The sequence below is a fragment of the Notolepis coatsorum genome (assembly GCF_963971535.1).
Source record: "Notolepis coatsorum genome assembly, contig: SUPER_7_unloc_4, whole genome shotgun sequence".
NCBI lineage: Eukaryota > Metazoa > Chordata > Actinopteri > Aulopiformes > Paralepididae > Notolepis > Notolepis coatsorum.
This window is the reverse complement of record NW_028174877.1, coordinates 104,232-125,889: the sequence shown is the minus strand read 5'-3', so window position 1 is coordinate 125,889 and position 21,658 is coordinate 104,232. Positions and strand designations below refer to the sequence as shown.

The window sequence follows — 21,658 nt, the reverse complement described above, 5'->3', positions numbered from 1 at the left end:
AGCTGCTGTCCGGTTCACTCGTCCACAAGACAATTTTGTGAAGATTGGCGGCCCAGTAATAGAACATGAAATTTGGTAGGCCCATTCCTCCCTGACTCCTATCCCTTTGCAGCAAGGATAATTTTATTCTTGGTGTTTTGCCCTCCCAGATAAATGAAGAGATCATCTTATCCAGATCAAGAAAAAATGCTTTGGGGAGAAATAAGGGGAGACTTTGGAATAAGTATAAATATCTGGGTAATACATTCATTTTAATGGAATGTACTCTGCCAGCTAAGGACAGGGGTAAGCCATTCCACCTCTGTAAGTCAGCCTTTACCTTTGTTGTTAATGTGGTAAAGTTTTGTTTTCGAAGAGAGCAAAGAGATTGGGAGATGTTAATGCCCAGGTACTTAAAACCAGTATCCGCTATCTGGAAAGATGGAAGGCGATGGGAAATATTCCGGGCGAGATCATTAATTGGGAAGCATTCACTTTTCTGTACGTTTAATTTGTAGCCAGAAAAGCTTCCAAAAACCTTTAGAAGAGACAAAATATTTGGGATACCGGCCATTGGGTCTGATATGTAGAGCAATAGATCGTCTCTTCGTAAAGAGATACTTTATGCTCGCTACCTCCCCTCCTAATGCCAGAGAACAAGGATTCAGCTCTAAGAGCTATGGACAGGGGTTCAATGGCCGCCGCAAAAATCAATGGAGACAGTGGGCACCCTTGGCGTGTCCCACGTGTGAGTGGGAAGGGCTTAGAACTGAAGCCATTAGTTGTGACACATGCCTGGGGGGCGGTGTACAGTAAGCGTATCCACGCCAACATTTCTTCCCCAAATCCAAACTGTTTTAATGTAAAGAACAAATAGTCCCACTCCACTCTATCGAAGGCTTTTTCCGCGTCCAGAGAAACCACTACCTCCGGGACTATTTGAGAGCTTGGTAGTCCAATAATGCTCAACAGTCTACGAATATTTGTAAAGGAATGGCGGTTCTTTATAAAGCCTGTCTGGTCCTCAGATATTACTGTGGGGAGAACAGCCTCTAGTCTACATGCCAACGCTTTAGCTAATATTTTATTGTCCACATTAAGAAGAGACACAGCTCGATAAGAGGAGCAGTTTATGGGGTCTTTATCCTTCTTAAGGAGTAAAGAGATGGAGGCCTGCGTGAGAGTAGGTGGCAGAGTACCCCCCGTAGGTGCTCTTTGAGAGTGGTTTTAAAAGTAGCGGTCAGGTGGCGTAACGGAGATTGCGTTCGTCACCAACGCTGGGAGACACTGGGTTCGCCTGTCCAGCTCCCAGCGTTGCCACCAGCTTGGCTGGCCGTTCACACTAATACAATTGGCTGTATTAGAGGGTGGGGAAGCTGGTGGGTGGGAAGCTGGCGTTGTGGACAGCGACGCCCACAGGTCAGGTCTCGGCGCTTGCTCAGCGGGGCAGGACTTGGTGGAGATAGCGTGCCCTCCCACACGTTACACTTCACCAATGAGAGTCCTCGCTGCCAAGTGAAAAGAGCGTCACTGGCTGTCGGCGCACGCCTCGGAGGAAGGGGAGGGGAGGGGGGGGGGGCCTTGTACCGACTCATAGGAGAACATGCATACAGCGCCACCTAGGAGAGGGGGGGGCCTTGTACCGACTCATAGGAGAACATGCATACAGCGCCACCTAGGGGAGGGGGGGGGCCTTGTACCGACTCATAGGAGAACATGCGTACAGCGCCAGGTGGGGGAGGGGGGGGGGGCTTGTACCGACTCATAGGAGAACATGCATACAGCACCAGGTGGGGGAGGGGGGGGGGGCCTTGTACCGACTCATAGGAGAACATGCATACAGCACCAGGTGGGGGAGGGGGGGGGGGCCTTGTACCGACTCATAGGAGAACATGCATACAGCACCAGGTAGGGGAGGGGGGGGCCTTGTACCGACTCATAGGAGAACATGCATACAGCGCCAGGTAGGGGAGGGGGGGCCTTGTACGACTCATAGGAGAACATGCATACAGCGCCAGGTAGGGGAGGGGGGGGCCTTGTACCGACTCATAGGAGAACATGCATACAGCAGCCAGGTAGGGGGGGGGGGGGGGGGGGGCCTTGTACCGACTCATGGGAGAACATGCATACAGCAGCCAGGTAGGGGAGGGGGGGGCCTTGTACCGACTCATAGGAGAAAATGCATACAGCGCCAGGTAGGGGGGGGGGGGCCTTGTACCGACTCATGGGAGAACATGCATACAGCGCCAGGTAGGGGGGGGGGGGGGGGCCTTGTACCGACTCATGGGAGAACATGCATACAGCGCCAGGTAGGGGAGGGGGGGCCTTGTACCGACTCATGGGAGAACATGCATACAGCGCCAGGTAGGGGGGGGGGGGGGGGCCTTGTACCGACTCATGGGAGAACATGCATACAGCGCCAGGTAGGGGAGGGGGGGGCCTTGTACCGACTCATAGGAGAACATGCATACAGCGCCAGGTAGGGGGGGGGGGGCCTTGTACCGACTCATGGGAGAACATGCATACAGCAGCCAGGTAGGGGGGGGGGGGGGAGGGCCTTGTACCGACTCATGGGAGAACATGCATACAGCACCAGGTAGGGGGGGGGGGGGGGGGTGGGGCCTTGTACCGACTCATAGGAGAACATGCATACAGCACCAGGTAGGGGAGGGGGGGGGCCTTGTACCGACTCATGGGAGAACATGCATACAGCGCCAGGTAGGGGAGGGGGGGGGCCTTGTACCGACTCATAGGAGAACATGCATACAGCACCAGGTAGGGGAGGGGGGGGCCTTGTACCGACTCATAGGAGAACATGCATACAGCACCAGGTAGGGGAGGGGGGGGGCCTTGTACCGACTCATAGGAGAACATGCATACAGCACCAGGTAGGGGAGGGGGGGGCCTTGTACCGACTCATGGGAGAACATGCATACAGCACCAGGTAGGGGAGGGGGGGGCCTTGTACCGACCCATAGGAGAACATGCATACAGCACCAGGTAGGGGGGGGGGGGGGCCTTGTACCGACTCATAGGAGAACATGCATACAGCAGCCAGGTAGGGGAGGGGGGGGCCTTGTACCGACTCATGGGAGAACATGCATACAGCGCCAGGTAGGGGAGGGGGGGGCCTTGTACCGACTCATAGGAGAACATGCATACAGCAGCCAGGTAGGGGAGGGGGGGCCTTGTACCGACTCATAGGAGAACATGCATACAGCAGCCAGGTAGGGGAGGGGGGGCCTTGTACCGACTCATAGGAGAACATGCATACAGCAGCCAGGTAGGGGGGGGGGGGGGGGGCCTTGTACCGACTCATGGGAGAACATGCATACAGCGCCAGGTAGGGGAGGGGGGGGGGGGGCCTTGTACCGACTCATAGGAGAACATGCATACAGCGCCAGGTAGGGGAGGGGGGGGCCTTGTACCGACTCATAGGAGAACATGCATACAGCACCAGGTAGGGGAGGGGGGGGGGGGGCCTTGTACCGACTCATAGGAGAACATGCATACAGCGCCAGGTAGGGGAGGGGGGGGCCTTGTACCGACTCATAGGAGAACATGCGTACAGCAGCCATGGTGTCTGCTGAGAGGTCAGAAATCCGAATAATGATATAAAACCTTTTCTGCTACAATTATCCAACAATGGGAATTTAACCAAGAGTCAACTCTTTCAAACAATGGATGTTTATAATGTATGAATGTGTTTCAAATGTATTTAAAATGTTTTTCTTCCTTTTCTTCATTTTTCTCCTGTATTCAGAAACTGGCCTTTAAACAAATCATTTGAACCTCCGTCTTTATGTGATGTCACACGAAAAAGCTCGTTGCAATGCGCGTCCTCGACTCGTGTGGAAAATGCCGCCCGTTCCACTCCCGCCTCACAGTCCATCACATCTCCCAGATAGCAGAACTGCTTCACCTCCTCCAGCACCTCCCTCCCACCACCAGACCACCATCTCCAACCACCTCCTCCTCTTCCCTCTCACACGTGGGGCATCTCAAATCCATCACTCCCCTCAGATTTTCCAAACCTGAACATCTTTGGTGACACCATTTGTCACATTCTGTACACGGCACAGAGTTGACTCCCACTCCTCTTCCACAGACTCCACATGGGTATCTTCCTGACTGAATCCTCTCTCCTTCACTCCCTGTTATCATCACCTTCGTCTTGTCCATATTTATCTTCATTCCCCTCTTCTTCATTCCATTAGTTTGTCCAAGGAAAGCAACAGTTGTGATTGGAGGATCAAGAAGATGGATACAGTACGTCAATTAACCACTTGATGGAAGGGAAAAGGAAAAAAACATGGTCTGGGTGAATACACTTTTCTGAATGGCCGGCAGGTGTGCATTAAAACCGTTTAATGCACATAGTTTGGCTCAAGTTTAATCTAAATTCATCTGCTACCCAACCTGCAACCATACATTCAAGAGCACAGCTGTCCTTGTTTTCAACTACGGCGAAACACAGCTTGATAAACTAACAACCAGGAAGGAAAACGCACAATGGCAAGTGCAAAACCTTCACCAAAGATTTACAAATGCTTTTATTTTATATTGTTGGCAAATGACCATGGCATAAACGGAAATAATCAGGTGTAGGTTTTAAGGCACTTGGCTGCATCCACGTCATGCCTTAAAACTTACTTTATTCTGAATACATTTGGGAATACCTCTCCTACAGTACCTAATTTTTGCATTTAGTACATTTTAATTTTGTATATATTATATATGTTGTATTATTGTTTGGTCTTTTGCTGTTTTGTGAAGCACAGTCTCAGGAGGGTCACACAGAACCAAAGCATTTCACTCTAATGTACCGTATTTGTGACAAATACAACTTGAACTGGCAGCAGAGTGTCCAAGACACAGCGGCACCCTGGGTCCCTTTAAATGTGACCTCTGACCTCTCCAATGAAGAGGAGGTCCTGTCCATGTTCTCTGCCATCAAGGCCCAGCACCAGGGTGTGGCCGTCTGCATCGACACCGCTGGCCTGGCTCCCCCAGAGCCACTGTTGAGCGGCAACACCAGCGGCTGGCGGGACACCATGGGTCTAAGTGTGGAGGACTTCTTTTAAATAACAAGGACATTTTTAAGTGTGTCGCTTGCACAACATTTTCACAGGATTTATTTAAAAATATTTAAATTCATGGCACAATTCATAATTTAGTTAGAGCTGATCATATCTGTGGATGTCACTATAAAGTGACTGTTACACCGTTGCCACACAGTAAGTGTAAAGAGTAACTATAACCATATAATTATAACCTTAGAACTATGTCGTTTCTCAAGCATGTGGCATGTGTTTATCGTTACTGCAGCGGGAGTGCCAACATACCATTTTATATACGACCAATGTTTTAAAATATGTTTTATTCTTATAATTATCTTCATGCTTATTATCCTAGGTGTCAAGGATAGACGGTAGACGGTTATTTGACAATAATACAGCTGTCTGTCTGTCTGTCGTAATCTCTCTCTCTCTCTGTTGTAGCACGAGCGGACATCGCGTAGTTACCAGTGCCGATGTGCATTTCTACAGTGCCACCAAATGCGCCGTGACGGCCGTGACGGAGGGCCTGAGCCAAGAGCTACGTGACGGCCCTGACGGAGGACACACAGGAACACACACAACACACAACACACAACATGGGAGACACACAGAAACACACACAACACACAACTTGCAACATGCAACATGGGAGACACACAGGAACACACACAACACACAACACACAACATGGGAGACACACAACACACAACATGCAACATGGGAGACACACAGGAACACACACAACACACAACATGGGAGACACACAGGAACACACACAACACACAACACACAACATGGGAGACACACAACACACAACACACAACATGGGAGACACACAGGAACACACACAACACACAACATGGGAGACACACAGGAACACACACAACACACAACATGCAACATGGGAGACACACAGGAACACACACACAACACACAACACACAACATGGGAGACACACAGGAACACACACAACACACAACACACAACATGGGCGGCCAATGAAAGGCCTCTCTCTTGACCCTTGACCCATCCCGTCGTCCTTCCCCCCCAAGGGCAGCCGGGAGCAGACATGGGTTGCGGTGTGGGACTGCACCCCGGCCACCAAGTGCTCCTGTCCCGTCTTCGTGGAGGGGAAACCCCACACAGAAAGGCCCGGGAGATACCCCACCTGGGTACCTGGACACCTGGTCCCCAAGCGGGAATCGAACCCACGACCTTCTTGCTGTGAGGCGACAGTGTTAACCACTACACCACCATGCCGTTGAATCACTTCTTAAATGGATTTGTAAAATGGCACTGTCGTGGCAGTGTTAGGCTACCTGTTAACACAAGTACACTGAAGACAATGACAATGAAGTGTGTGCACATTGTAAGCGTGGCTGTATTTTGTTCCACTCCTGTTGCAGTGTGTATCGCCGATTCGCCGGGTATGGTGGAAACAGAATTTGCCTCTCGGATGTACAGACAGAACCTGGAGAAAGCTGCCCATGTATATACTACAATAAAGGTAACCTATGTAATGCTTCTGCTGTGGTCTACACGGGAATGTAGTCAATTCTAGACGCCAACCAGAAAAAGGAAAAACCCATCCCCCCGTCTTCTTTTGCAGTGTTTGCAAGCAGAAGACATCGCAAGCGGCGTCACATGTGTTGAGTTCCCAGCCACATGTGCATGTAAGCAGCCGCCTTGCCTTCTGTAATGAGTTAACATGACGTAACATAAGATAAGATATTCCTTTATTGATCCCCTTGGGGAAATGCAGGCGTCATAGCAGCGTGGGGGAGGGGGGAGGGGGGTACAGGTAATAGTAGAAGACATAAATACAGGCAATACAATTATAGTACAGTATAGAAAAGTTAAACTAGGCAGCAGTGTAAACAATATAATGAACTCTGAATATTCACATCAGAGCAAGTAGGCGGTGTGATCAGAGGTGCAGACAGATGGGGGTCTGTATGCCCCGCCCCCTCAGTTGTATTATACATCAATGTGACAATAAACACTAGAGTCTAAATATATACTGTGAGTAAGTACAGTATACAGTATACACAGGTGCAGTATACATGAGGTGCCCTAACACTAGAGTCTAAATATATACTGTGAGTAAGTACAGTATACAGTATACACAGGTGCAGTATACATGAGGTGCCCTAACACTGGAGTCTAAATATATACTGTGAGTAAGTACAGTATACAGTATACACAGGTGCAGTATACATGAGGTGCCCTAACACTGGAGTCTAAATATATACTGTGAGTAAGTACAGTATACAGTATACACAGGTGCAGTATACATGAGGTGCCCTAACACTAGAGTCTAAATATATACTGTGAGTAAGTACAGTATACAGTATACACAGGTGCAGTATACATGAGGTGCCCTAACACTGGAGTCTAAATATATACTGTGAGTAAGTACAGTATACAGTATACACAGGTGCAGTATACATGAGGTGCCCTAACACTGGAGTCTAAATATATACTGTGAGTAAGTACAGTATACAGTATACACAGGTGCAGTATACATGAGGTGCCCTAACACTAGAGTCTAAATATATACTGTGAGTAAGTACAGTATACAGTATACACAGGTGCAGTATACATGAGGTGCCCTAACACTGGAGTCTAAATATATACTGTGAGTAAGTACAGTATACAGTATACACAGGTGCAGTATACATGAGGTGCCCTAACACTGGAGTCTAAATATATACTGTGAGTAAGTACAGTATACAGTATACACAGGTGCAGTATACATGAGGTGCCCTAACACTGGAGTCTAAATATATACTGTGAGTAAGTACAGTATACAGTATACACAGGTGCAGTATACATGAGGTGCCCTAACACTGGAGTCTAAATATATACTGTGAGTAAGTACAGTATACAGTATACACAGGTGCAGTATACATGAGGTGCCCTAACCGACGTGATATACATCATTCGTTGTGCTTTGTAGTCTGTGCAGTTTAGGTGGGAGTCGGACACTCATTGGTCAGTTTAGGTGGGAGTCGGACACTCATTGGTCAGTTTAGGTGGGAGTCGGACACTCATTGGTCAGTTTAGGTGGGAGTCGGACACTCATTGGTCAGTTTAGGTGGGAGTCGGACACTCATTGGTCAGTTTAGGTGGGAGTCGGACACTCATTGGTCAGTTTAGGTGGGAGTCGGACACTCATTGGTCAGTTTAGGTGGGAGTCGGACACTCATTGGTCAGTTTAGGTGGGAGTCGGACACTCATTGGTCAGACATTCCTAGTAGTTCTGGAGTTCTGCTGCCGTTAGTAACATGTGGGCCAGACTAGGTTTGTTTTAACAGTTGCTGTTTTACCTGAATATTAATGTTAACCATTTAACTTAATTGAACTTTCTTTGTGCAGATCGGAGATGTTCAAATGCGACCTGTGGAGCAGGTGTCACAACGGAAAGAAGTGACTCACGCTACGCACCTGGTAATGATTGAATTAATGCAATTAATCCTCATCGGTTTGGGATTTATTTCTAACAAACTGATTTTTTTTAACTGATTATCTTTTTTACATTGTTTTCATCTGATCAGATTTGCACAGTGTTATGGTATTTCCTAGACCTTTTTGCGGATGATTGATGACTGACATTTCTATACATTTCACTTGAATCCTAATAAAGATTTCAAAGGTAGTTTTCGACTCCTCTTAACTATCGGCTATATGCCTCTCTCTCTAATCTGCGCTGGCTTAATTATTGACCAAAATGCAGCCAAGATGAAAAGTGGATAAACTATGAAGTCTGAACTCCAGTCAGGTCACAACAAGGTGAACAGCTACCAGTGTAACAGGTGGGGCTTCACAGAGCAACACGCTGAGACACGTGGTCAAACATCTATTACTTTCATTTCAAACCTTTATTTAAACTCAAAAGGCAACTGAGGTTTCCCTCATTTACAGTCACGTTGAGTGTATAATCATACATATAAAATCATAACAATAAGACAACAAGGCAAGACAAAAGTAAAGATATCAAATCATGTACACCTTCATTCAAATGTTTCCTGGAAATTGACTATATTCACACAGTGGCCATTTTGCTCTTATGTCATGATCAGGTTGGGATTCCTTTCCACCAGTTCCCACTCATGAAAGAAAACATGTAAGGAAGGAATCCCAACCTGAGCATGGTACAACAGCCAAATGGCTGCTGTGTGAATGTGGTCAATGGGATACCTTAAAGCAAGGGTGCCCCAACCTGTTGAGGGCCAAGGGCCTAAATGTGGCTCCTCTTAAAGCTAATGTCTGGCGGTTCTGTAAAGATGTCAAGTTTCATTTCTAATAATAGATCTTTCTTATAATGTGTTTCATGTTCTCTGCTGTATTTGGTGACAAAGCACTCTTAACAGGAGTCATCTGATGAAGTGGAGTATCATTCAACGTGAGGAAACTTTACATGACATGTCTACATTTATATTTTATTTGTATTCTATGCTAATTTTATTCTATTTATATGATTGGATGCTGCTATGGTTGAGGAACCACAACAAAGTGAATTGCACTGTTTCTTTGCTGTGAGGCACTGAACGACGTGACAATAGAGGAATCTGAATGACTGCAGAAGTACATCACAAAGTCTTTCTTGGGACTCTGCAGCGAATACCAAGCTAATCATTTCATTAACTGCAAGAGTGCCGTCGTCTACAGGTTGGAATGTCCGCGCTGCAGATAGTTTGATGTGGGCTGGACAGAGACACGTCTCCAGGAGCGCTTGGCGGAACACAAGTGGGCCTGTTCCGTTGGTGTTGGTCAGGGTCCCACGGTGCCACTCCTGACACCAGAGTGACCCATCTTCCACTCTCCAAGCCACGGGCATCGATCACATCTCCTCCTCAGACGGGAAAGGGGACCGTGACGTGAAGCCTAACCAGAGAAGGGGTTAACCTTCTGTAGTGAAAGGGTTAACCATTTGTAGTGTGGTAGTGAAAGGGTTAAGGCAACCATGGACCCGGGGCTAAGTTAATAATTATATGGATTCCACTCCTTTTCCATGAACTTGTGTCTTTTCACTACTCTTTCTTCCTGTCTTCTATAGTATACTGCCATCTGGTGTCTTTTTGTAGACTGAGTGCTACGTGACTAAATTATATAATGGGCCCCGGGTTTATTGGTTTTAGACTAGTGATGGAATGGTAACACGACCTCTGTTGCTTCTTTGAAAATGTCTTCTTGAAAATGTCTACAGTTCTGTTTGATTGATTGATTGAAAAGTTTATTAACAGATTGCAGAATGGGTACAGTACAGTACAGCTCAATACATACAATTGTTAAGAGGATGCAGACCTGAGAAAGACTTTCGTCTTGTTTCCATCAGGGTCCCCCATTTTCAATTCATCATATGACACACACAACATACAGATAGACAGTACTGCTACATCTATACATTTATGACATACCAGATTTTCAAATACAGTACTGTTTGTGATACTAAAAAAATCCAGAAGAAGAGTGTATATACATTTGACATAGAAACTGTGCATTGGGGGAGGTTGGGTAGGTGGGGTGGGGCTGTACATTGGAGGTGGGGGGGGGGGGGGGGGGGGGGGTGGGTAGGGGGGGGACGACACTGTACATTGGAATACTGACATACATTTGACATGGAAACTGTACATTGGAGGAGGTTGGGTAGGTGGGGTGGGGTTGGGTGGGGCTGTACATTGGAATACTGACAAAGCCATGCTTGGTCTTTATTGTACAACTGGGTTAGGACATTTGTAGGGGCCAGTTTTGAATTGCAGTCTCCCGTAGGTGTTCTTTGAGAGTGTTTTTGAAGGTGGGTAGTGATTTACATTCCTTTACAGCTTTGGGTAGGGCGTTCCACATTGTTGTGGCATAATTGCGAAACGTGTTTAGTCCCTTGTTTGAGCCGAATCTGGGTTTTACATGATTTGTGGAGCTCCCTCTGGTGTTGTGATCGTGGTATTCACTGACCTTTGGGAAGTATTTTGACATGTACATGGGTACCTTGGTCGTGTAGTGTATCTTGTAGACCAGGCCCATTGCAAGTTGCTGTACTCTGTTGTCTACTGCTTTATGTAGAAGCCAAAACCGACATGTTAGAAATTCTATTATTTATGGTAATGGTGTGGTATTTATGTTTGAACACTAGGGGGCACACCACCTCTTATTATAAGAGGCTCTGTGATCAGAGCAACATCATGCACCTGCTAGGAGACACATTTTCCTACCTGTTTCACTGTTTCATTGATTGATTGAAACATTTTATTAACAGATTGCAGAATGGGTACAGTACAGTACAGCTCAATATGGGTGCAAGGTGCAAGCATAGGGAGGGGGGGTTTGGACATTTACGGAGGCCAGTTTCTAATTGCAGCCACCCGTAGGTGGACACAGGAATTGTCTCCTGGAAGGTATGATTTGACCCAGAAGACAGAGGAAGAAGAGAGTGACTTTGAGAAACATTATTCCCAATGCCCCTGTGTTGTTTGAATGAGAGAAAAACAAGATATTGATTAGTATAACATTTAGGAGGCATTTTGAGGGTTAGTTTGTAAAAATGCCATGAATCTTTTAATACATTTTCTATTTAAATTTGAGTCAGGCATCATACATGTATAATTCTGCTTTATTCCCATTGTTTTGACAGTTTTGTTTCTTGAGGTGGCATTTTCATAGCAAAGTTCTAACACTGATAAACTCTGAGGTAAGATGATTCCATTATAACATACATGTTTGCGTGTGCATGCACATGTAACCGGTCTCGTATTGCTCTGCGTTGTGTTTCAAATTCCGATTCGACCCGTTAAGGGATTGCCCTGAGTGGGAGTTTCTCACAGACACACACGTGTACACACACACACACATATGATAAGCATGCACCAAACATACACTGAAGCTACTCTGTGTATAAATTCTGAGCTCAGCTGGTGCACAGCTGTCTGTGACAGATACATATGAGGCAATATTACATCAGCTAGAGTGCATTATGTCAGATCACTAAAATGACAAACCATTCTCTAAAAACCACTGATTTAATTTACAGCTAGATCTTTGAGGCTCACTCGCACAAACAGTAACAAACTATTGTCATGTTAACGTCTATCGATGTTACTACAATAATTACATATTGACAGGCTTTGAACAAGAATGCTTTGAACAATACCTGCTGTGTTCAACAGGTTTCATGCACTACAGTGAACATATTCAAACGCCTTACCGTTATAATCTGTGCTTGTTCTGGTCCAGTCAATGTATTTTCACATGAAAGCCAGCTCAAAAAATACAGAGTCAGAAAACATCTCCTGCTCCGTTTCTACCAGGCCATCATACAAAGCATCCTCACCTTCTCCATAACTGTTTGGTACAGCAATCTGGACACTCACTCCAAAAACAAACTACAAAGAATCATCAATAAATCCTCCAAAATAATCCGCACCCCCCTCCCTTCTCTCGAATCACTCCACCGCCAAATCACAATCAGGAGAGCCAGAAAAATCATCTCTGACCCCACTCACCCAGCACACCACATCTTCCAGCTGCTGCTGCTGGTTGATTGATTGATTGATTGATTGAAAACTTTATTAACAGATTGCAGAATGGGTACAGTACAGTACAGCTCAATACATACAATTGTTAAGGGGATGCAGATCTGAGAAAGACTTTCGTCTTGTTTCCATCAGGGTCCTCCATTTTCAATTCATCATATGACACACACGACATACAGATAGACAGTACTGCTACATCTATACATTTATGACATACCAGATTTTCAAATACAGTACTGTTTGTGATACTAAAGAAATCCAGAAAAAGAGTGTATATACATTTGACATAGAAACTGTGCATTGGAGGAGGTTGGGTAGGTGGGGTGGGGCTGTACATTGGAATACTGACCTACATTTGACATAGAAACTGTACATTGGAGGAGGTTGGGTAGGTGGGGTGGGGTTGGGTGGGGCTGTACATTGGAGGTGGGGGGGGGGGGGGGGTTGGGTACATTGGAATACTGACAAAGCCATGCTTGGTCTTTATTGTACAACTGGGTTAGGACATTTGTAGGGGCCAGTTTTGAATTGCAGTCTCCCGTAGGTGTTCTTTGAGAGTGCTTTTGAAGGTGGGTAGTGATTCACATTCCTTTACAGCTTTGGGTAGGGCGTTCCACATTGTTGTGGCATAATTGCGAAACGTGTTTAGTCCCTTGTTTGAGCCGAATCTGGGTTTTACATGATTTGTGGAGCTCCCTCTGGTGTTGTGATCGTGGTATTCACTGACCTTTGGGAAGTATTTTGACATGTACATGGGTACTTTGGTTGTGTAGTGTATCACGTCCCCAAGGACTTCAAAATTGCGAGAGTGACCCCTCTGCACAAAAAGGGCAGCAAATTAGACCCAGGCAACTACCGCCCTGTTTCTATTCTTACCTCCATCTCGAAAGTCATGGAGAAAATAGTCTACGAACAGGTCGAAAAGTACCTGGCGGAAAAAAATCTAATCTACGAATTCCAATCTGGCTTCAGAACGTCCCACTCCACTGACACATGCCTCCTCTATTTGAACGACCACATCAAACAAGAGGTGGACGCGGGCAAATACTGCGGCATGGTCATGCTGGACCTACAAAAGGCCTTTGACACTGTCAATCACTCCATTCTGATGGACAAGCTAAAAGCAATTGGTTTTGATAGCTTATCAGTGAGCTGGATGCAATCCTACCTGGAGGGGAGAGAACAGATGGTAGAGGTAAACGGTACTCTATCCCCCCCCCTCACAGTGAGCTGTGGTGTTCCACAAGGAAGCATACTAGGACCGCTACTCTTCCTAATTTATGCAAATGACATGTCGTCAGCCTGTGACTGCAACCTGTTCCTGTTTGCGGACGACTCAGCCCTGCTGGTCTCTGACAAGAACAAGTTGCAGGTTGAAAAAACCCTCAGCACAGAACTAGGCAAAATCTGCATATGGCTCGCTGATAACAAACTATCATTACACATGGGCAAAACAGAGTCCATTCTCTTCAGTTCAAATAACAAACTCAGCAAGACCGACGGCTTCTCAGTTACAGTGGGTGACAATATTGTCACAAGGAAAGACGAAATTACCTACCTGGGTTCCATCCTAGAGGCAAATCTTTCCTGTGACAAAATGGCATCCAATGTAATAAAAAAAGTCAACCAACGAACTAGATTCTTGTACCGGATCTCCTCTCTGGTAAACAAGAATACCCTGAAGACTCTGGCAGGAGCACTCATTCAAGGGTACTACGACTATGCGTGCACCTCATGGTACCAAAGCACCTCAAAGGCGCTTAAAACAAAATTACAAACATCACAAAACAAACTGGTCAGACTACTACTTGACCTGAACCCCAGAACCCACCTCACCCCTGCCCACTTTGACAACCTAGGATGGCTTAGAGTAGACGACAGAGTACAGCAACTTGCAATGGGCCTGGTCTACAAGATACACTATACGACCGGGGTACCCATGTACATGTCAAAATACTTCCCAAAGGTCAGTGAATACCACAACCACTACACCAGAGGAAGCTCAACAAATCATGTAAAACCCAGATTCGGCTCAAACAAGGGACTAAACACGTTTCGCAATTATGCCACAACAATGTGGAACGCCCTACCCAAAGCTGTAAAGGAATGTGAATCACTACCCACATTCAAAACCGCTCTTAAAGAGCACCTACGGGAGGCTGCAATTCGAAACTGGCCACCGTAAATGCCCAAAACCCCCACCACCTCCTAATAGACAGTCTCCTCACCACCGCATGTATATATTCCCTCCCCGCCGTATGTATATTTCTCTCCCACCCACCCACCCCCTCCTAATGTACAGTCCCCCCTCCCCATCATATGTATATACTCTGTCAGGATCTAGGGGTAATAATAATAATAATAATTCATTTAATTTATATAGCGCTTCTCAATAACGCGAAGTCACTGACAGTAGTCGGGAGCAGGGGTACAAACAAAGAAATGAAAGCAAAGAAACAAAAACAACAAAGAAACAAAAACAAAAGGAACATGAGACCATGGGGGGAACAGGGGAGACAGCCTGATAGCACAAAAAAGACTGGAGACAGATATCAATCAGGTTGGAGGGGAGGGGGGGGTTTAGGGGTGGGGGGGGTTGAAGGCAAGGGAGAACTGGTGGGTTTTGAGGCGAGCTTTGAAGGTGGAGAGTGTAGGGGAGTCTCTGATGGACTGGGGGAGGGAGTTCCAGAGTCGGGGTGCAGTGCGAGAGAAGGCCCGATCTCCGAAGTTTTTAAGCTTGGATGTCGGGACAGTGAGGGAGGCAGTGGAGGAGGACCGGAGGGAACGGGTGGGGCGGTAGGGGAGAAGGAGATCAGTCAGGTAGGGGGGGGCCAGGCTGTGGAGGGCTTTGAAGGTGAGGAGTAGTGTTTTAAAGTTAATGCGGTGTTTGATCGGGAGCCAGTGGAGGGAGTGGAGGACAGGAGTGATGTGTTCGCGGGACCGGGTGTTAGTGAGGAGGCGGGCGGCTGAATTTTGGACCATTTGCAGTTTATGGAGGGAGCGGGAGGTGATACCAGTGAGGGAGTTGCAGTAGTCCAGGCGGGAGGAGATGAAGGCGTGAATGAGGGATTCAGCAGCGGGGGGGGAGAGGCAGTGACGGATTTTTGCGATGTTGCGGAGGTGAAAGTAGGATATTTTTACGATGGAGCGGACGTGGGGGTCAAGTGAGAGGGTGGGGTCAAGGAGGACACCAAGGTTGCGGACTAGGGGGGAGGGGGTGATGGTGGAGTCGTTGATGGTGAGTGTGATGGGTCCGGATCTGGTGAGGGTGGTTTTGGTGCCAATGATGAGAAGTTCAGTCTTGTCACTGTTCAGTTTGAGGAAGTTGTGGGTCATCCAAGTTTGGAGTTCGGTGATGCATGATTCGATGTGACTGAGGGGTGGGCTGTGGGGGGATTGTGTACTGATGTAGATTTGGGTGTCGTCAGCGTAACAGTGGATGTTGAGGTGGTATTTACGGATGATGTGACCAAGGGGGAGAATGTAGCAGATGAAGAGCAGGGGGCCAAGGACTGAGCCTTGGGGGACCCCCTGTGTGACTGGGGAGGGGGAGGAGGTGTGGCCGGAGAGGGAGATGAATTGGTGTCTGTCAGTGAGGTAGGAGGAGAACCAGTCAAGTGCTGTGCCCTCAACACCCAGTTGGTGCAGCCTTTGGAGGAGGATGGAGTGACACACTGTGTCAAAGGCTGCACTGAGATCGAGTAGGATCAGGATGTTGAGGGCACCGGAGTCAGCGGAGATGAGGAGGTCGTTGATGACCTTAACCAGTGCGGTTTCGGTGCTGTGCGCGGGACGGAAGCCAGACTGAAGGGGTTCATAGAGGGTGTTGGACTGGAGATGGGAGTGGAGTTGGGAGGCAGCAATACGTTCCAGTGTTTTTGAGAAAAAAGGAAGATTGGATATGGGGCGGTAGTTGGAGAGGCTGGATGGGTCAAGAGTGGGTTTTTTGAGGACAGGGGTGACAGCGGTGAGTTTATAGGGGGAGGGGACGTGGCCTAGGGATAGTGACTGGTTGAAAAGGGCGGTGAGGTGGGGGATGAGAGCAGGGAGGCAGGCTTTGGTGAGAGTAGTGGGTAGGGGGTCAAGGGAGCAGGTAGTGGTCTTGGAGGTGGTCATGAGGTCCATGATGAAGGAGGAGTCAACTGGGGCGAAGGCAGTAAAAGGGGTGGGAGGGATGGAGTCAGGTGGGGGAAAAATGTTGGTGGGGGGGGCGAGGGTGGGGGAATTGGCGATGCGGGCAGTCAGTGAGCTGTTGATTAGAGATACTTTATTATTGAAGAAGAGGAGAAACGAGGTCAGGGGAGGAGAGTGAGTTATTGTCCGGGGGTTGTAGGAGTTTCTTGACAGTGGAGAAGAGGGTCCGGGGGTTGCGGTTGCTGCTGTTGATGATGGTGGAGTAGTGGGCAGATTTGGCAGCTTGGAGTGCATCACGGTAGGAGGAGACGTGCTGTTTGTGGAGGTCGGCGTGGATGGTGAGGCGGGTTTTTTTATAGAGGCGTTCTAGTTGACGGCCGGTCTGCTTCATGGAGCGGAGTTCCGGAGTGTACCAGGGGGAGGAGGTGGTGAATGAGACAGTGATGGTTTTCAGGGGTGCCAGTGAGTCGAGGGAGTCAGAGAGAGTAGAGTTGAGGAGGAGGGCATAGTCGTCGGGGTTAGAGGGGGCAGAGTCAGGGGGAAAGGCAGAGGATATGGACTGAGACAGTGTGAGAGGGTCGATGGATTTTATGTTACGGAAAGAGATGGTGCGTTTGTTGGAGTGGTGGGGTGGGGGAAGGGGAGCAGAGAAAAGGATGCAGTAGTGGTCAGAGAGTGGGAATGGGATGGGGTGAGGATTGGATATGGGTAGGGAGGCAGAGCAAACAAGGTCAAGTGTGTGGCCTTTGTTGTGGGTGGGGAAGTTGATGTGCTGGGTGAGGCTCAGTCAAGGAGGGAGAGGAAGTCAGGAGTGAGGTTTGAGTTTGGTTGGTCAACATGGATGTTGAGGTCACCGGTAAGTAGGAGGCGGGTGGAGAGAGTGGAGGCTATGGTCAGGAGATCAGAAAGTTCAGTTAGAAAAGAGGGATGAGGCTTTGGAGGGCGGTAGAGGAGTAGTGCAGCGATAGAGTTGGGGAGGGAGAAGGCAAGGTATTCAAAGGATAGCATGGGAGGGAGGTTTAGGTGCAGTTCAGTGATGGATAGGGAGAGTTTGTGGAAAACGGCAAGACCCCCCCCTCGGCCAGAGAGGCGGGGCTTGGCGATGAAGCTGTAATTTGGGGGGGTAGCTTGGTTGAGGGAGTAGAAGTCCGAGGGCTGTTGCCAGGTTTCAGTGAGGAGAAGTAGGTCAAGGTTGTTGTCCAGTAGTAGTTCATAGATCAGAGGTGATTTGTTAGAGAGAGAACGGGTGTTGAGGAGAGCAAGGGAGATGGATGGGGGAGCAGGGAGGAAGGAGCGAAGGTTATCGAGGTTAGCGGTGCGGCGGGTGGGGGTGGCAGGGGGGCGAGAGGTAGTCCAGGAAGAGGGGATGCATGAGCCATCAGGGAGGTGGAGAGTCCGGTTTCGATTTAGGCAGGGGCCTCTGTGGATGTTGCGACGGCGACAGTGAATGCCAGCGTTTCTGGCAGCAGTGGCAGTGGCAGCGGGGAGGCGGTAGTTGTTGTTGAGCGAGTGAAGATCAGCAGGAGTATATGAGAGGCGGCAGGGGGGTGGGGGGGGGGGGCAGTGAAAAATGGGGGGAGGGGGGGGAGTGAGAATCCAAGGGGAAAACGGTAGGAGAAGCAGGAGTCCGAGTTGGGTGTAGAATAGGAGCAGGAGTGGGTTAAAAGTTGGTAGTAGCTGGAGGGCGAAGAGTTGGTAACAGTACTGTATATTTGAATACCGTTTATGTCACAAATGTATCAGTACTAAATACCTATATGTCCCTATGCCATAAATGTCATGTATGTTGTGTATGTCATAAATGTCTATATGAATTGAAAATGGGGGACCCTGATGGAAACAAGACAAACGTCTTTCTCAGGTCTGCATCCCCTTAACAATTGTGTGTATTGAGCCGTACTGTATTGTACCCATTCTGCAATCTGTTAAATAAAGTTTTCATTCATTCATTCATTCATTCATTCATTCATTCATTCATTCATTCATTCATTCATTCATTGGGGTGAGGTGGGTTCTAGGAGTCAGGTCAAGCAGTAGTCTGACTAGTTTGTTTTGAGATGTTTGTAATCTTGTTTTTAGCGCCTTTGAGGTGCTTTGGTACCATGAGGTGCAAGCATAGTCGTAGTACCCTTGAATGAGTGCTCCTGCCAGGAGGCGCTACAGATCCCTGACCACCAAAACATCCCGTTTCAAAAACAGCTTCTTCCCCACTGCCATACGGACACTGAACTCCCTGTAGTACCCCCCCCCCCCCCCAACCCCCCTTACCTCTGCAGCCAGGACCCGGCGTCACCGTGGGGTCACCAGACGAGCGGCGCCGGCGAGCAGCAGCAGCCTCACCCCGCCGCCCCCTACCCCGCCTCCTCCCCGTCTCATCACCCCGCCCCCCCCTCCGCCGCCTCCCGCTTCCCGCCCTACCCCGGCGGCCCCGCCTACTCCGGCCCCAGGCCCGCCTTCGGCCCCCAGGCCCCGCCCTCCTGCCCCTATCCCACCCAGCCCACGTTCCCGGCGCCCCACCCCGGCTCTGCGTTCGGCCAGTACGCCCCCCAGCCGGGCGCCGTGGGGCCCCCCTACCCCGCCGCCCCCCAGCAGGGCGCCGCCCCCTACCCCGCCTCCTACAGCTACGGCGGCTACAGTTACCCGGCCGCGCCCAACAACCAGTCGCCCACCGGAAGGCCGGCCTACGGGGCGGGATATTGAACTGTCTTTATTGGGAATAACCCCCTGAGATGAAACCATCTCTCTCTCTCGCTCTCTCTCTCTCGCTCTCTCTCGCTCTCTCTCTCTCCCTCCTCTCTCTCTCTCTCCTCTCTCCCTCCTCTCTCTCTCTCTCTCCTCTCTCTCTCTCTCCTCTCTCCCTCCTCTCTCTCTCTCTCTCTCCTCTCTCCCTCCTCTCTCTCCTCTCTCTCCCTCCTCTCTCCCTCCTCTCTCTCTCTCCTCCCCCCCCCCCCCCCCCCACACTAGTCTCAGGTTGTTTCATTGTGTTTCATTAAGACTAGGATTGTCCTCAACTTTAAGTCTTAAAAGTTAATACTTCATGTTTATTCGTCAACTAATTAATTAGTTGATTTAAGCGACAAATCCGTAAAAGAAATTCTCAAATGCAATCATGGGGAGGGACTTTAATAAATCGAGCTCTTAACACCAGAGATGTTCTCGTTCAGCTCGGGAGAGAAAACACGACAACAATGGAAAGCGACCAATCGAGCCGATCAAGTCTTAATGAGACTGAGACCAAACGAGGACGTGTCCCTCTAATACAGTTAGTTATGGAGGACAGCATGGCTGGGGCTAGCCGCCACGGTCTAGCATGGTACGGTATGGTTGGGTTTGTGTCTCCATTAGCTGTGTTCAGCCTGGCTGGGGCTAGCCGCCACGGTCTAGCATGGTACGGTATGGTTGGGTTTGTGTCTCCATTGCGTTTCTTGTAAACTATGTGGTTGCTAGGCAACCTTTCAAAATTCATACCAACATCTGTGGTACAGAAGCTAAACCCTGGCTAGTGGAGACAAGGCCACAGCTAAACCCTGGCTAGTGGAGACGAGGCCACAGCTAAACCCTGGCTAGTGGAGACGAGGCCACAGCTAAACCCTGGCTAGTGGAGACAAGGCCACAGCTAAACCCTGGCTAGTGGAGACAAGGCCACAGCTAAACCCTGGCTAGTGGAGACGAGGCCACAGCTAAACCCTGGCTAGTGGAGACGAGGCCACAGCTAAACCCTGGCTAGTGGAGACGAGGCCACAGCTAAACCCTGGCTAGTGGAGACAAGGCCACAGCTAAACCCTGGCTAGTGGAGACAAGGCCACAGCTAAACCCTGGCTAGTGGAGACAAGGCCACAGCTAAACCCTGGCTAGTGGAGACAAGGCCACAGCTAAACCCTGACTAGTGGAGACAAGGCCTGACAAGCTCTGTCCCCTCGTTGAGAAACCTGCCCGCCGTTCCCCACCCAGTCCATGGCTGACGGATGCAGTGAGAGAACAAAGACAGGTCCTGAGAGCGGCTGAGAGGAAGTATAGAAAATCACGCCTCACTGCTGACATCGACACATATCACAACCTCTTGTTAACATTCTCCAAAACCATTACTAATGCCAAAGCTTCTTTCTTTCATCATAGGATCGAGGCCTCTGCCAAGAATCTTCGCAAACTGCATGCTACCATGTCCTCCCTCCTCACTCCCCCCCCACCCCCTCCTCCCTCATCTTTTTCTGCCGAAGACTTTGCGATCTTCTTTGAGGAAAAAGTGGAGAACATCCGCAGCTCCTTCTCCCAACCCCCACCCATTCCAAACGCTGAATCGAGAACCTCATCCTTCACTCTGTCATCTTTCTCTCCCATTACAGAAGCCGAGACCCTGACACTGGTAACGTCGAACCGTCCGACTACATGCCAGCTGGACCAGCTACCCTCCCCACTCCTCCAGACCATAGCACCGGACATCCTCCCATTCCTAACTGCAACCATCAACTCCTCACTCAACTCGGGGGTGGTCCCCACCTCCCTAAAACAAGCCAGAGTCACGCCCCTCATAAAAAAACCAACCCTGAACCCCACCGTCATAGCCAACTATCGTCCTGTCTCTCTTCTCTCCTTTCTTTCTAAAACACTTGAACGTGCTGTATCCAACCAACTTACTGCTTATCTCTTACAGAATGACCTCCTAGACCCCAATCAGTCTGGCTTCCGGACTGGCCACTCCACAGAAACGGCCCTCATTGCGGTCACAGAGGCACTTCACTTAGCAAAAGCGAAAGGCCTCTCCTCTGTCCTGATTCTCCTAGATCTATCTGCAGCCTTCGACACAGTCAACCATCAGATCCTCCTCGCGGCCCTCGCAGGAATGGGAGTGGCTGGATCTGCGCTGACATGGCTGACATCATACCTCAACGACCGCTCCTACCAAGTGTCATGGAGAGGGACTCTGTCGGCCACCCGCCCCCTCCGGACGGGTGTCCC

The 21,658-nt window shown here is 49.0% G+C and overlaps 2 protein-coding genes across 2 annotated transcripts in view; both read left to right on the top strand.

The window, feature by feature from the left end:
• LOC311232752 (E3 ubiquitin-protein ligase TRIM47-like) overlaps positions 1-21,658 on the top strand; it is a gene marked incomplete at its 3' end in the record, with an annotated part of 141,395 nt that overhangs the window by 37,683 nt on the left and 82,054 nt on the right. The gene's annotated exons all lie outside the window — the stretch shown is intronic.
• LOC311232758 (uncharacterized protein) lies at positions 8,799-19,478 on the top strand (the record flags this gene model as incomplete). Its single annotated transcript, XM_084338337.1, has 2 exons — positions 8,799-8,854; positions 18,979-19,478. The coding sequence occupies 2 exons, from the start codon at positions 8,799-8,801 to the stop codon at positions 19,400-19,402; spliced, it is 480 nt and encodes a 159-aa protein (XP_084194463.1). The 3' UTR covers positions 19,403-19,478.